Source organism: Oncorhynchus kisutch, linkage group LG5 (genome assembly GCF_002021735.2).
Source record: "Oncorhynchus kisutch isolate 150728-3 linkage group LG5, Okis_V2, whole genome shotgun sequence".
In the NCBI taxonomy this organism is placed as follows: Eukaryota; Metazoa; Chordata; class Actinopteri; order Salmoniformes; family Salmonidae; genus Oncorhynchus; species Oncorhynchus kisutch.
The window spans coordinates 2,952,245-2,970,249 of NC_034178.2; the positions used below are offsets into that span (position 1 = coordinate 2,952,245).

The 18,005-nt window shown below is 42.7% G+C and overlaps 1 protein-coding gene across 1 annotated transcript in view; it reads left to right on the plus strand.

Annotated features, from left to right (window-relative positions):
• Window positions 1–9,052: 9,052 nt before the first annotated feature.
• LOC109890512 (fibroblast growth factor 14) overlaps window positions 9,053–18,005 on the plus strand; it is a 75,705-nt gene continuing 66,752 nt past the window's right edge. Inside the window, exon 1 of the mRNA XM_031824069.1 lies at window positions 9,053–10,041. Coding sequence (XP_031679929.1) covers window positions 9,537–10,041 — 505 coding nt within the window. The 5' untranslated portion in view covers window positions 9,053–9,536. The remainder of the gene's footprint in view (window positions 10,042–18,005) is intronic.

Here is an 18,005-nt window from a genome sequence, read left to right on the forward strand (position 1 = left end):
GGATGCAACTCAGCATTCTTTGTCCTCCAAACATGACGAGTTGAGTTTTTACCAAAAGTTATATTTTGGTTTCATCTAACCATATGACATTCTCCCAATCTTCTTCTGGATCATCTAAATGCTCTCTAGCAAACTTCAGACGGGCCTGGACATGTACAAGCTTAAGCAGGGGGACACGACTGGCACTGCAGGATTTGAGTCCCTGGCGGCGTAGTGTGTTACTGATGGTAGGCTTTGTTACTTTGGTCCCAGCTCTCTGCAGGTCATTCACTAGGTCCCCCCGTGTGGTTCTGGGATTTTTGCTCACCGTTCTTGTGATCATTTTGACTCCACGGGATGAGATCTTGCGTGGAGCCCTAGATCGAGGGAGATTATCAGTGGTCTTGTATGTCTTCTATTTCCTAATAATTGCTCCCACAGTTGATTTCTTCAAACCAAGCTGCTTACCTATTGCAGATTCAGTCTTCCCAGCCTGGTGCAGGTCTACAATTTTGTTTCTGGTGTCCTTTGACAGCTCTTTGGTCTTGGCCATAGTGGAGTTTGGAGTGTGACTGTTTGAGGTTGTGGACAGGTGTCTTTTATACTGATAACAAGTTCAAACAGCTGCCATGAATACAGGTAACTAGTGGAGGACAGAGGAGCCTCTTAAAGAATAAGTTACAGGTCTGTGAGAGCCAGAAATCTTGCTTGTTTGTAGGTGACCAAATACTTATTTTCCACCATAATTTGCAAATAAATTCATTAAAAATCCTACAATGTGATTTTCTGGATTTTTATTCTCATTTTTATTTTGTCTGTCATAGTTCAAGTGTACCTATGATGAAAATTACAGGCCTCTCATCTTTTTAAGTGGGAGAACTTGCACAATTGGTGGCTGACTAAATACTTTTTTGCCCCACTGTAGGTATGTCTGTCTATTTTGTCAAATTTCTTGTAATGTGTATATTTAGATTTTATTTTTTAATTGGACACCATTTTAATCATGAGAAACTCCTCTTTCTAATTGTGTACGGCTGGGCAGTGTATTCTGCTGTCATCACACACTAGACCAGAAATAGTCTGAAGTTGCACTTTTCTTTTTTTTTACTTCCTCGTTATGCAGACATAAGCACACTCAGAAGGGATCCTTTGAAGTCAGAGTAGATAGCCAGAGCGAATTCATGAAAGCACCCGAATGTCCATTGAGAACGCACACCGACTGTACCATATAGCTAAGCTAAGAATGACGGGAATAATCAAGTCAATAAACATTGGGTAGTTAGTTAGTTAGCCTATAGTTAATATACTGGCAAGTTTGATGTATAAGTTAGTAGCCAACTAACGTTAGGTAGGTAGCTAGCATACTGCTGTAATGATATGCAATATGGTTCGTAAGGACAGCATAGCTAACAAATTGTCAGCCAACATAACATGTAAAGTAACTTATTTGAAAAATCATTACTTTGTTACATTGCTCAACATTTTCTTAATGTTTGTCTTAATTAGTTAAAGCAATGAATTTGTATCCGCTCTCGTACTTCGGCTGCATTTTTTCCGCCATTATCTTCATATTGGAAAACGATGTGAAGCCATGCCCATTTCCTGAAGAATTGCATTATGGGCCCTAAAGTACGGAAACAGTCCTCTGCGTTGTATACTTCATATTTTGGAGAATTTAGTACGACATCCGGGAACTTTTGGCATAATAACTATATCCATACTATGACCAATACGCATACTATATACTCAATTCAAGTCACAAATAGTATGGTTAATGCAGTTAGTATGAGTATTCGAACAGGGCTCAAGTGATATTTAGGTTTCCACCATGGAGGTGGAAAATCTTTGACTCATCTTTATATATGTGCACTAATGGCTGCTTTGACACGCCACTGAGGACTTTCTCATAGAGATAGATAGGACTCTAGTCCCCAAAAGCTGTTTTAGCATGGGCAGCGCCATTCAGTACTTTAGACATTTTGAAATAGTCAACTGTGCAAAGCAAAGGATAGAGGGACGAACAGAGGGGACAGGTTTTCGGAATGAAATGCAGCTTTGATTTTTCCTTGTGATTCCTTTTGCTCCAAATGTGTAAATCTCCAATAAAAGTTGTATCAATTAAACATCACAAAAATCAAACAGGGTGGACATTTTGTAGTCTTTGGTATTTCCCAGCCTCTTATTTCCCCATCACTTCCTCTCAAATGTGAGAAACGACCCAGATACAGAGTAAGAATGTGTGAAAGGTGGAACAGAAAGAGTTGTGGTTGAGAGACTGGTTAGAAGAAGTTGAACAGAAGGAGCATGGTGCCTTGACATTATTGTAAACAATGAGTGCTGGGCAATATCACACATTTAAGCTCTAGATTTCTCAGCTTACCCCTCAACCACACATACACACACACATCTACTCACACTTTAAACCCTAGACAAACCCATGGCCATGTAATGTACCTCGTAACTCAGCAAAGAGTTGAACTGGCAAACAGGTCCTGAAAACATTGTTGACACATATGACACCCACTATGACCAGAAGCCTCTTATTTCCCCCTCATTTCCCCTCAAAACATAGAAATGGCCCGGATACAGAGTAAAAACGTGTGGAAGGCGGAACAGAAAGAGTTGTGGTTGAGAGACTGGCTAGGAGAAGTTGAACAGAAGGAGCATGGTGCCTTGACATTGTAAACAATGAATGCTGTTGCCTGGCTACCCAAACTCCCTGCTCCGGCCAAACGCTACGCCACGTCCATGGATGTAAGTTTAATCTCTGCAATTAGTCTGGTACTGAGTACCTCCCTGATGATTTCTAGAATGCAAACACATTCTAAACGCTCTGATTGGTCCCAGAAACCGATGGGTTGGGACAAAGCCAGAACACATGTGGGTAAAGTGGTGTTCTGGAAATTTGTCATTGTCTTTGATACTCTGATTGGTTAGAGATGATACAATCACTGACAACTTTGTGAGTGCTGGGAAATGAGGAAATGAGTGCTGGGTAATATCACACGTTCACTCTCCATATTTCTCATCCTTCCCCTCAACCACACACACACACACACACACACACACACACTACCTTGTGTGTGGCTATCCTGCTATCTACTCACACTCTCAATCCTAGACAAACCCATGGCTATATTGTACCTCGTAACTACAGGTACAGTACAGACACCTACAGACACAGGTACAGTACAGACACATACAGGTACAGTGCAGACACATAAAGGAACAGTACAGACAAATACAGGTACAGTACAGACACCTACAAGTACAAACACCTACAAGTACAGACAATTACAGGTTCAGTACAGACATCTACTGGAACAGTACAGACACCCACAGATACAGGTACAGTACAGATAACTACAGGAACAGTACAGACTCCTCTTTCTCCTTCTCCCTAGCTATGCTGCAGTGAGGGGTTTTGGGCGCAGGGGACAGCAGGTGTCAGGTACAGGCACTATGAGGTCACTATGGAGGGTGTGAGCCCTACTCTACAGCGCCGACTGGTGGTGTTTCACAGAAGACAGGTGCGCTCCCGTCTGGCCCAGCAGCAGCAGCACAGCAAGAGGAAGAACAGTGTCTGGCACTGAGAGAGAGTTAGCCTGGTCACGCAGCGCTCTCGTTTAGTTTTACTTCAACAAAATGTCAGCTATCGCACGATCAGGCAGATTTCACCAGAATACATGTGTGTGAGAGAGAGAGAGAGATCGGTCGGTCGGTCGGTCGGTCTGTCTGTCTGTCTGTCTGTCTGTCTGTCTGTCTGTCTCTCAAACTGTTTCAAGATATTTTATTATTATCTCTTACATTTCCATGACCTGGAAAATAGTTAAGAAGGCACATAGGGCAGAGTTAGTTTATATAGGTAGTGTATCTGCCTGTCAGTGTTTTGAATGGCCAGCAGGTGGTGATATTAAGCAGAAATCAGAGAGCCTCATAAACCTTTTGATTCACTAATAGGTGTTTGGTAGCCTGCTGTAGAACATGTGTGCTCAACTAGGGGAAGAGGTATTGCTACTCCAAAACCTTTTAATGGTTATAATGATACATCGCTAATGTTGTTTGTGTTTTTGGTCTCAAATGATAGAAGAAAGAACATACTATCACCTATACATTGTGTCTGTGATGAATCAAACATATAGACAGTAGTTCATCAATAGAAGGACCATCTTGTATTCTCCAATGTACTGCAGACAGTCTGGAAGTCCTAATCCAATGCATGTGATTGAATATACTGGCCACACATCTGAGTGCTCCAGTCTTCTCTACCCACCAGAGGTTAAAGACTATAGTACTGTAGAGGCTTTCTGCTTGGGATTTATCATGTTAGAGACCCCCCTCTGGTGTGTAGACGTAGACCCAGCTGTAATAAAATGACATTCTCTGAGTGATGCAGCACACACACACACACACACACACACACACACACACACACACACACACACACACATACACACCACACCACACACACACACACACACACACACACACACACACACACACACACACACACACACACACACACACACACACACACACACACACACACACACACACACACACACACACACACACACACACACACCACAGTTCTCTTGGGGCATATTGACTATTGATGGACCACAATGATTGTACAGAGTAAAGCAATCACCACAGTTATCCAAGGTTGAGTTTAGTTGTTCTGTTGCCATGGGGATGTGCCCATCTTTGAAATGTTTTTGGAATGTAATATGTGTTCTTTTCAAAGACTTGCAAATAAGTAAAAGGTGTTGTCTGAGAGAAGAGAGAGAGAGAAAGAAAGATAGGTAGAGATATAATGAGCAATGAAATGGGGGGGGGGGTGTTTTTTTTCTTCATATACTAGTGCAATATGTAAGGAGAAGTATGCCATTTAGGAAGCAGACAGTATCTGAAAGGGCCAGTACCAGCCGGGTCTGTCATTGTTAGCTATTTAATGGTGGCTGACAGGCAACCATATGATAGTCCCAGGAGTGGCCTGCCCATTCAGTACTGTGACAAAGATCAATGAATGAGGAGCTCTCTCTCTCACACACTCCAACTGTTCTCTCGCTCTGGTAGAGGGTTGCCCAATTCCATTCTGAAAACTGAGGTAGATGAGGGTGGAATTTCATTGTGAAAAACTAGCCTCTCTGGCAAGGAGAGTCGAAGGAAAAATTATTTTGGAATGGAATGCCGAAAGTAGCACAGATTTTACAGCCTGGGTGTAGCCTATGAAATATCAAAAATAAATAATAAAAGTAAATATATATTTACAGACACACCTAATCATTCAAGGGTTTTTCTTTATTTTTACTATTTTCTACATGGTAGAATAATAATGAAGACATCAAACCTATGAAATAACACATATGTAATCATGTGGTGACCAAAAAAGTGTTAAATAAATCAAAATATATTTTATATATGAAATTCTTCAAAGTAGCCACCCTTTGCCTTGATGACAGCTTTGCACACTCTTGGCATTCTCTCAACCAGCTTCATGAGGTAGTCACGTGGAATGCATTTCAATTGACAGGTGTATCTTGTTAAAAGTTCATTTGTGGAATTTTTATCCTTCTAAATGCGTTTGAGACAATCTGTTGTGTTGTGACAAGGTAGGGGTGATATACAAAAGATTGCCCTATTTGGTAAAATACCAAGTCCATGTTATGGCAAGAACAGGTCAAATAAGCAAAGAGAAACAACAGTCCATCATTACTTTAAGACATGAAGGTCAGTCAATGTGGAAAATTTCAAATACCTCGAAAGTTTCTTCAAGTGCAGTTGCAAAAACCGTCAAGCGATGTGATGAAACTAGCTCTCATGAGGACCGCCACAGGAAAGGATGACCCAGAGTTACCTCTGCTGCAGAGGATAAGTTCATTAGAGTTACTAGCCTCAGAAATTGCAGCCCAAATACAGAGTTCAAGTAACAGACACATCTCAACATCAACTGTTCAGAGGAGACCACGTGAATCAGGCCTTCATGGTTGAATTGCTGCAAAGAAACCACTACTAAAGGACACCAATAAGAAGAAGAGACTTGCTTGGGCCAAGAAACACGAGCACTTGACATTAGACCAGTGGAAATCTGTCCTTTGGTCTGATGAGTCCAAATTTACGATTTTTGGTTGTAACCGCGGTGTCTTTGTGAGACGCAGAGTAGGTGAATGGATGATCTCCGTATGTGTGGTTCCCACCATGAAGCATGGAGGAGGAGGTGTGATGGTGTGGGGGTGCTTTGCTGGTGACACTGTCTGTGATTTATTTAGATTTTAAAGCACACTTAATCAGCATGGCTACCACAGCATTCTGCAGTGATATGTCGTCCCATCTGGTTTGCGCTTAGTGGGACATTGACCCAACACACCTACAGGCAGTGTAAGGGCTATTTGACCAAGAAGGAGAGTGATGGAGTGCTGCATCAGATGACCTGGTCTTCACAATCACCCGACCTCAACCCAATTGAGATGGTTTGGGATGACTTGGACCGCAGAGTGAAGGAAAAGCAGCCAACAAGTGCTCAGCATATGTGGGAACTCCTTCAAGATTGTTGGAAAAGCATTCCAGGTGAGGCTGGTTGAGAGAATGCCAAGAGTGTGCAAAGCTGTCATCAAGGCAAAGGGTAGCTACTTTGAAGAACACTTTTTTGTGGTTACTACATGATTCCATATGTTATTTCATAGTTTTGATGTCTTCACTATTATTCTTAAATGTAGAAAATTGTCAACATAAAGAAAAACCCCTGAATGAGTAGGTGTGTCCAAACGTTCGACTGGTACTATATGTATATTCAAAAAATATATATTCAAAAAATAATATATATATGTGACCTCTTGACTTTTTCCACATTTTGTTAGGTTACAGACTTAATCTAAAATGTATTAAATCTGAGTTTTTTATCAATCTACACACAATACCCCAAAATGACAAAGCAAAATCTGGTGGCTATTAGTTTTTAACTATACAGAAATATCACATTTACATAAGTATTCAGACCCTTTATTCAGTATTTTATTGAAGCACCTTTGGCAGAAATTACAGCCTCAAGTCTTCTTGGGTACGCTACAAGCTTGGCTCACCTGTATTTGGGGAGTTTCTCCCATTCTCCTATGCAGATCCTCTCAAGCTCTGTCAGGTGGGATGGGGAGCTTTGCTGCACAGCTATTTTCAGGTCTCTCCAGACATGGGTTCAAGTCTGGGCTCTGGCTGGGCCACTTAAGGACATTCAGAGACTTGTCTTGAAGACCCACCTGTGTTGTCTTGGCTGTGTGCTTAGGGTCATTGTCCTGTTGGAAGGTAAACCCTTGCTCCAGTCTGAGGTCCTGAGCGCTCTGGAGCAGGTTTGCATCAAGGATCTCTCTGTACTTTGCTCCATTCATCTTTCCCTCGATCCTGACTAGTCTCCCAGTCCCTGTCACTGAAAAATACCCCCACAGCTTCCACCACCATGCTTCACCGCAGGGATAGTGCCAGGTTTCCTCCGCACGTGACGCTTGATATTCAGGCCAAAGAATTTAATATTGGTTTCTTCAGAGCAGAGAATCTTGTTTCTCATGGTCTGGGTCTTTAGGTGCCTTTTGGCAAACTCCAAGCGGGCTGTCATGTGCCTTGACCAAGGCCCTTCTCCCCCGATTGCTAAGTTTGTCTTGGTGGTTCCAAACTTCTTCCATTTAAGAGGCTACTGTGTTCTTGAAGACCTTCAATACTGCAGAAATGTTTTGGTACCCTTCCCCAGATCTGTGCCTCGACACAATCCTGTCTCGGAGCTCTACAGACTATTCCTTTGACCTCATGGCTTGGTTTTTGCTCTGACATGCACTGTCAACTGTGGGACCTTATATAGACAGGTGTGTGCCTTTCCAAATCATGTCCAATCAATTGAATTTACCTTTGGACTACAATCAAGTTGTAGAAACACCTCAAGGATGATCAATGGAGGTATTGTGTGTAGATTTCTTAAATGTATTATTCCATTTTAGAATACGGCTGTAACATAACAAAATGTGGGGAAGGCAAAGGGGGTGAATACTTTCCCAGGGCACTGTATATTATAACCTTATATTTAGAAACACATTTTAAGAAAATGGACAAGTTTTGACTGTGGTGGTTCTATACACACCACAGCCGACCTCCTATGCAATATCTTACCTCTTCTCACCTGCTGCAATGTTCTGAGCTGTTTATGTGTTGAGTAATAGCGCTAAGCGTTGGCCTTGAACACTGAGAAGTGACTAAACAACGTTGTTCAAATAAAGCGGTAGTGCCTTGCATGAATAGAGTTATCACCCGCTCAGTCAACACAGCTCTGGGGTGTCTTGAAATCCACTTTACAAATAACATATAATATTGTTATTATTGAACCTTTCTTGGTGGTTCAAGACTGGGCAATATGGCTCTCTTGTCGAAAGTTAGAATCTAAACTAATTATATATGGAAGAACATGCAGGGAAAATGGGAGAATGCGTCACCACTGATATGATGCTGGTCCTGGCGCTGTCCTTTCAGCACCGGATGTCGAGCTGGTGCTATGCGGGTGGAGCAGGTCGGGTCCACGGGGAGAAGTTATAGCCAACAAAATGATGCTCAACGCTGCACTTAAATGCATCTGCTGGAATACACACACACACACACACACACACACACACACACACACGCACACACACACACACACACACACACACACACACACACACACACACACACACACACACACACACACTAGGATTTCTAGCTAGAGAGCACTTATCAATAAACTGTAGGATAATTGTTGACCTATTATTTTACATATGGTTCTACAACGCACTGGACGTTTCACCCACCTGCGTGAGCCTCAGCCTATGTTCTCCCCCCAATGGAGAACTCCAATCACGGTTTGGAAGTGACTGGAAAAGACAGGAGAGAGCGAGCCGACCTGTGATGTGACGATATCTCGAGTCACTTTTACCAAAACTGGGGGAGCGTCTCGTTCGTAGGTGATGATGTGGAAACCACATGTCTACGTAATGGAAAACCGATCTCTTGGCTTGAACCCCTCCTCCCTCTCATCCCACCCCCTTCCTCGCGCCCGCCTCTCTCGAGCGCAGGGGTACGGGACCACGCACACACATCCCTACCGGATGCGTTATACTTTTGGGAGAAGGGAGGGCCGTAGTCAGCTTATTTTCATCAACAAGGTGAGGAAGAGAGGAAAAGAAGAGGGGGAAAGAGAAAACAGAAACTATCCGGATAGGAGAGCAGCAGCAGTGCACTGGGACTCTATCAGAGAAGCATGGATTATTCATTTAAAAAAAGCCTAGGCTTTATTAAATATTCAACACGTTTTTTTTAAAGACGCAGGAACGACGGGATTGATTCCTGCTGGGATTTACAGTAAAAACGAGTAGCCTTCACCAACGTGACGACGCGACTTGATTTGGATTCGGGGCTCCAGCGATTTGCTATGCGTTGTAGGTTAGAAAGCTCCGCTGCAGTGTTCGCATAGGGATGGTACCCCTACGGGTTCATTAACGGACCGATCCCATATCCACCGTCACCCCGGGAACGTACGAACTAATATGCAATGGTTTTTTGTCCAGAAATCCCCTGCGTTCCGCCGACTACACGCTAGCTCCGCATGTCTGTCTGCCGCACCGCTCCCCCTGTGCGGCAGATGCGATCTAAAGAGTCTATTTGGGCTTCTGACGCGCCGGCCAGGCGGCAGCAGCAGTACCCGCAGCAGCGATACCGTTAAGGAGCAGGAGCAAGTGGAGGAAACTGCAGCATTCGCCTTCATTCTGAGGTATAACGAAGCGTTTCTGCAGCTAAACGCCAACGCGAAAGACCCTGGGATTCACCTGTTCTGTTCTATGGTCCAGCTGGTTGGGCCGAGTCGCAGAGCTAAGCCCAACGGGACCTGGCTGTTATGCAAGCGGGGGGAGCGAGTCCCCATGAGGGTGTCTAGGCTGCTGGAGCGCTCCTCGACCAAATCGATGAGGTTTCTTTGGAACATTTACAGCAAAGGATCGCATATGCTGCAGTGTCTTTGTGGCAAGAGTCTCAAGAAAACCAAGAACCCAACTGGTGAGTGAGAGACTGAGAGAGTGACAGAGAAAGCGAGAGAGAGACCCCCCTGTGTGTGTGTGTGTGTGTGTGTGTGTGTGTGTGTGTGTGTGTGCGTGCGTGCGTATGGGTGCGTGTGCGTGCGTGTGCGTGTGTGTGTGTGTGTATCTCCCCCTGTGACTGCACTGTTAGGTGCAAGCTTGTGGTTGCTGGTGTGTTGTAGCTGCAATCGCAATTGTGCACCAAGTGAGCGCAGGGGGAGAGCAGGAGAGGGAGAAAGAGGAGGAGGGGAGGAGGGGGTGAATAACTTATTTGCGCAGACCCCAATACCGCTGCCACTGCTGCTGCTGGTGGTGTGTGTGTGTGTGTGTGTGTGTGTGTGTGTGTGTGTGTGTGTGTGTGTGTGTGTGTGTGTGTGTGTGTGTGTGTGTGTGTGTGTGTGTGTGTGTGTGTGTGTGTGTGTGTGTGTGTGTGTGTGTGGAGCGCGCGCGTGCCAGAAGCGCAGCAGGAAAAAAGCCAACACACAAAAACAAATCCCTTAAACGCAACGACACAGCAACACATAGATTTCAGCTGTAGCGGAACTTTTTTCATGTGATTGTAGGGCCTGTTATGCCAATTCTATTTAGCTGCAGACTGTATCGAGGCTGCGTCTTTTCGCTGTGCTTTGGCTGCCGCTGTTCTCAGTCGGGTTTGTTCGGGTTTGTATCACTGCAGTAATGCTCACTTCTGCAACACTTCCACGGGCTCAGCTCAGTACTGGCCCAGTCAAACACTCTGCGGCCCTAAACCTAAACGCAATGTTTCCCCTTTACGTCGATATTAAGAATTCACCAAGGCTGCATACGAATTGGACATCAAGGCTATCTGTTGATGCAGCTCACCTAGATACGTTGCCATGACTGTAAAGACCCGCTGAGAAATACACAGCATAGTTTTTTTTGCATAGAGCTTTTGATCTATAAATAACATCATCAGATATTCCAACAAAAAGGCCTATAGCATCTCATGCAAAGCAATGCGACATATGCTGCACCAACAATGGAACATGTAGGCCAACTTTGAATTACACAAGGCCTACCATGTCTTTTCTCACTTCCCCAAATAGGTTGTTTTTCTAGTAGGCCTACACTGAAAAAAACAAGGTTCTTAAATAGTTCTTCCTCAGCTCTTAAAGGGACAGTTCGAGATTTGGCTGTGAAGCCCTTTATCTACATCTCCAGAGTCAGATTAACTTGTGGAGACCATTTGTATGTCTGTGCATGAAATTTGAAGGAAGTTGCTAACTAACAATAGCGAAATTTGTTATTCTAGCTGTTCCCATAGACTTCCAGTATTGCACTAACGCTAGTTAGCGATAGCTCATGAAACTGCCTCTAACTTCCTTCATACTGGATGCATATACATCAAAATTGTATCCACGAGTTCATTTGACTTTGTTGAAGGCGATAAAGGGATTCATTGCCAAAATCACGAACTATGCCTTTAAGGTTCCTTGGAGAACTCTTGACTGATAAATAGCCTTTGAGTTAAGTGGGGTTTCTTGATGTGGCATCTACAGTTCTTCAGAATTCTAAAAGGTTCTTGAAATGTACGGAAGCCTCCAGATGTGTCCCTTTCATAGCACACAGCAAATTGGCCAGTGTTAATTGTGTTTATTTTTCAGTGTAACATTTCTAGTGTTGATTTGGAAGGTAAATTAACACTGGATGAGTTAAATTAACACTGGAAGAGTTAAATTAACAATAAGGGGTGAAAAATAATCCCAGTGTTGGTGTTAATATCCAGAGTTGAAACAAAACCATGCCCATCATTATCATATTTCCCAGCATTCTCTATTGCTGTTAGATTTTTGTTTCAATATGTGGACCCCAGGAAAATTAGCTGTTGCTTTAGCACTAGCTCATTGGGATCCTTATAAAATGAAAAATACTAAATATCTATATTTTTTGCATGTACATTGATTGATGAATTAATCTTATGCTACTCAAATATAAATAGCATACATTTTTGTAAACGTATATCATTTGTTACTTGGACTTATTGCACATGTCACTGAAATGGTTGTTCCAGTTTAGATGCTTAAGGTGGTCTCATACGTTAGTCTTCCCAACCCTAGCAGTCATTCTGAAAGCAGGGTGTGGGTGAATAAACATTCCAAATGTTGGATATACCCACTTTTCATGGATTCCAATAAGAATTACATATAATTTTGCAAAACAGCATAAATTGACTTTGAGTTTCAGGACACTGTATAAAAAGGCATTATGTCATATGTATTGTATTGTTTAAAATAATAAAATTTTAAAGATAACATGTTTACTTAGTGTTTCTACTTGGTGAAGGCCACAGGAGTGAAAATTAATGAATGCAACAACCCTTTCTTTGTCACTAACAAGTCATGGGTGGTAAACACTGCAATTTGCTCGAAGGCAAGGCACACTGGGAAATTCACCACTGAATTCACAGGCGGCTGTTAGCATCTTAATTTGGGAGGACGGCTTATAGTAATGGCTTGAATGCAATTAACTTCTTTGGGATAAGGGGGCAGCATTTTCACTTTTGGAATAGTGAATAGTGTGCCCAGAGTGAACTGCCTCCCACTCAGTCCCAAATGCTAATATATGCATATTAGTATTCGTATTGGATAGAAAACACTATGAAGTTTCTAAAACTGTTTGAATGATGTCTGTGAGTATAACATAACTCATATGGCAGGCAAAAACCTGAGAAAAAATCCAAACAGGAAGTGGGAAATCTGAGGTTTGTAGTTTTTGAACTCACCCCTATCGAATACATAGTGGGATATGGGTTATTTTGCACTTCCTACAGCTTCCACTAGATGTCAACCGTCTTTAGAACGTTGTTTCATGCTGCTCCTGTGAAGGGGGGGGGGGGGGGGCGGATGAGAGCTATTTGATTAAGGGGTCTGCCAGCAGCCTCGTTCTCATTCACGTGCATTTCACATGAGAGGTACAGTATCTCTTGTTCCATCGCTTTTCTACAGACAATGGAATTCTCCGGGATGGAACATTATTGAACATTTTAAGATAAAAACATCGTAAAGATTGATTCTATACTTAGTTTGACAAGTTTCTTCGACCTGTAATATAACTTACAGGTCAAACTGGACCAGAACGCGCTTTTGGATTTGTTTACCAAACGCCCTAACAAAAGAAGCTATTTGGACATAAATGGACATAAATGATGGACATTATCGAACAAAACAAGCATTTATTGTGGAACTGCGATTCCTGGGAGTGCATTCTGATGAAGATCATCAAAGGTAAGTGAATATTTATAATGCTATTTATGACTAATGTTGACTACCCAACATGGCGGATATTTCTCTGGCTGATTTGGGCTCTGAGCGCCGTTCTCAGATTATGCTTTTTCCGTAAAGTTTTTGGAAATCTGACACAGCGGTTGCATTAAGGAGAAGTGTATCTAAAGTTCCATGCATAACACTAAAATTTTCACCAACATTTATAATGAGTATTTCTGTGAATTCATGTGGCTCTCTGCAATATCACTGCATGTTTTGGAACTACTGAACATAACACGCAAATGTAAAATAAGATTTTTGGATATAAATATGAACTTTACCGAACAAAACATACATGTTTTGTGTAACATGAAGTCCTATGAGTGTCATCTGATGAAGATCATCAAAGGTTAGTGATTAATTTTATCTCTATTTGTGCTTTTTGTGACTCATCTCTTTGGCTGGAAAAATGGCTGGGTTTTTCTGTGAGTTGGTGGTGACCTAACATAATCGTTTGTGAAGCTTTCGCTGTAAAGCATTTTTTAAATCAGACACTGGGCCTGGATTAACGAGAATTTTATCTTTAAAATGGTGCCTAATACTTGTATGTGTGAGAAATTAGATTTATGAGATTTCTGTTGATTTGTATTTGGTGCCCTGCAATTTCATTGGCTGTTGGCGAGGGGTTCCCAGTCCTAGACAGGTTAATGGAATGGTATCAAACACATCACACATATGATTTCCATGTGTTTGATACCATTCCATTCACTCCTTTCCAGCCATTATTATGAACAGTCCTTTACAGAACCTATTAGAGATCTATAAAGAACCATGCATACATGTTTATTTTTAATAGGACTACACAATTGTAGCCCTCCACAAGTCTGGCTCATCCTTGGGAGCAATTTCCAAATGCCTGAAGGTACCACATTCATCTGTACAAACAATAGTACACAAGTATAAACACTATGGGACCACGCAGCCATCATACCTCTCAGGAAGGAGACACGTTCTGTCTCCTAGAGATGAACGTATTTTGGTGCGAAAAGTGAAAATCAATCCCAGAACAACAGCAAAGGACCTTGTGAAGATGCTGGAGGAAACAGGTACAAAAGTATCTACAGTTAAACGAGTCCTATATCGACATAACCCGAAAGGCCACTCAGCAACTGCTCCAAAACCGCCATAAAAAACTACGGTTTGCAACTGCACATGGGGACAAAGATTGTACTTTTTGGAGAAATGTCCTCTGCTCTGATGAAACTGTTTTTCCATAATGACCATTGTTATGTTTGGAGGAAAAAGGGGGGGTTTTGCAAGCCGAAGAACACCATCCCAACCATGAAGCACGGGGGTGGCAGCATCATGTTGTGGGGGTGCTTTGCTGCAGGAGGGACTGGTGTACTTCACAAAATAGATGGCATCATGAGGTAGGAAAAGTTTGTGGATATATTGAAGCAGCATCTCAAGACATCAGTCAGGAAGTTAGCAAGGGGGCCTACAAACCTGACTCAGTTACACCAGCTCTGTGAGGAGGAATGGGCCAAAATTCACCCAACTTATTGTGGGAAGCTTGTGGAAGGCTAACCAAAATGTTTGACCCAGTTAAACAATTTAAAGGCAACGCTACCAAATACTGATTGAGTGCATGCAAACTTCAGACCCACTGGGAATGTGATAAAAGAAATTAAAGCTGAAGTAAATCATTCTCTCTACTATTATTCTGACATTTCACATTCTTAAAATAAAGTGGGGATCCTAACTGACCTAAGACAGGGAATTTTTACTTGGATTAAATGTCAGGAATTGTGAGAAACTGAGCTTAAATGCATTTGGCTAAGGTGTATGTAAACCTCCGACTTCAACTGTACAGGACCTCCCTCCAATAGACATTGAAACATTGCAGTGAATCGCAAAGTTCCACAAGTCCGTGTCGAGGGAGAGACTGTGGTGGAACTGGAACCTCATAATGCTCTGGGTCCATAGTTCCAGCACATTCCAGCACAGCACAATTCCACATGATTCCAACCAAACAGGTCTTGTAAACAAAGCTTCTTCAAAGCTGACTGATACTGTATAGTGATTATACTAGGCTGTTATCTGCAGAAGCTACATATGAGTTTGTTGTGACATGGGACAGTGGTCCAGTCACTTTTGACAGAAGAAACAACATTGCAATTGTAAATACAGGCATTTCAGTTTAGTCAGTGTCTAGTTTTGCTATCACTGAGAGAGAGAGAGAGAGAGAGAGAGAGAGAGAGAGAGAGAGAGAGAGAGAGAGACTGTGTCAGCTTGTCTTCTATAGGCTTCTGACCCAGACTCCCAGCAGATGGTTATATGTTCACAGCCTGCTCTGGCTTATAGCTGCCTGATTGCTTGGTAGAGGGCCTAGCACTTGTTTGCTAAATACACCCGGCCTCAATAGCTTGTACTTGTTGTTTTGTTTGTCTCTGTGTGTGAAGTAGCTCTTGGCAGCCACTGTCCATGGTGCTGACCAGGGCCATTAAAAAACTGGGAGTGTTGAATGGACAGCTCCAAATGAAGTACCTTATACCAGGGGGAGCCAGCCTTTCTCCTGGGGAGCCCCTGCTACAGGTTATTTCCCCCACTTCTGCAGTGCAGTTTAAATCCAGAGAGAGACAGAGAGAGAGAGAGAGAGAGAGAGAGAGAGAGAGAGAGAGAGAGAGAGAGAGAGAGAGAGAGAGAGAGAGAGAGAGAGAGAGAGAGAGAGAGAGAGAGAGAGATTTAACAATCAGTTCATTTTAATTGTTTATTTCACTTTTATTTATGATCTATTTGACTTGCTTTGGCAATGTAAATATATTTACTATATATAGTACTTCAAACATGCTTATCGCTGTGCAGATACAATGCTATAATTCCTTGAACGAGGTTTAGATTGATTGAAGCAGAAAGTGTGTGAGTCAGACAACAGCTCTATTCCCAAAGGTACGACTCATCTCTGCTACAGGACTACTTTCATCAAGAGCTCCCATAACAGCTCATTCTACAGGGAAGGTTAAACAGCACCCAAATTATACCCATTAAGGTCCACTCCCTCTCTCTCACACTCTATTTCTCACACACACACACTCTCGCGCTCTTTCACACTCTCTCTTTCAAACTCTGTCACTGACACTCACTCACAATGTCTCACTCTCTCTCTCTCTCGCTCGATCTATCGTTTCAATATAAGCCACTCAGCATCACTGACCGTCATTCATTGTTTAAAGAGAAAAGGGTGATGTTATTTAATGCTTCATATCCCATTTATCTGTGTCCCAGCTAGAAACTTTCTCACTTCCTTTCTTCCTCCTTCACACACACACACACACACACACACACACACACACACACACACACACACACACACACACACACACACACACACACACACACACACACACACACACACACACACACACACACACACACACACACACACACACACACACACACACACACACACACACACACACACACGCACACACACACACACGCACGCACATGCACACACATACAGGCTCACTCACATGCACAAACACACACACACACACACACACAAATGCACATGCACACACCACACACACACGCACATACACACACACACACACACACACACACACACACATGCACATTCACACACATACATGCAGAAACACACACACACATACACGCACGCACACACACACACAAATGCACATGCACACACATACATGCACACACACACATACACAAACACACTCACACACAAACACGTAAAGACACACCCACACACACACACACACACACACACACACAAACACGTAAAGACACACCCACATACATACACACACACACACATACATACATCCTCAGGGGTTGAATGTTGTATTGACCGCTGCTGGATCCATGATCAGTTGAGGCCAGAGAGAAAGGCCAAGGGTCAGTGATACACAACATTAAATCAGCACATCAATTTCTACCCCATAACAGAATGAGAAAATGGTGTGTGTGCTGGGCATTTGAAGATTATTGTACGAGATGGTCCTTTGAGTCTTAGTTTTGTATTTTGATTGAGAAACCAGCATTCTATATTAGCACAAGGGCTCAATACAGACAGCCAGTGTAAGGTCCTACAGATTGCCACAGGGGTGAACTCTATGTGGAGCAGGCATCCGGCTTTGGCTTGCGTAAATGCCCAGCTAATGTAACGGTGATAGCATTAGCATCCCTCAGACTGCAAGTGCAATTCCTATTGGAAATGCTAACAGGTAGCACCTCTCGCTATACAGCTTTGTAATTAAGCAATAACACACAAGGGGTTGTGGTATATTATCAATATACCACGGCTAAGGGCTGTTCTTAGCCATGACGCAATCCACTACCTTATTGCTATTATAAACTGGTTCCTAGCGTAATTCGAAAAGTTAAAAAAAATGTTTTTTTATACCCATGATATACAGTCTGATATAGCACAGCTTTCAGCCAATCAGCATTCCGGGTTCAAACCACCCAGTTTATAATACAGCTTATATCATTGCAGGACTCTCAGGGGATACGTGATAGGCTTTTTTCTGTTCAAAGGAAACAGTTTAGGATTATGTCCTCCCTTTCATATTCACTGATCTAACAACAGGAGAGAGGTAACAGCTGATGTGCTGGTGACCTGACAACAGGAGATAGGTAACAGCTGATGTGCTGGTGACCTGACAACAGGAGAGAGGTAACAGCTGATGTG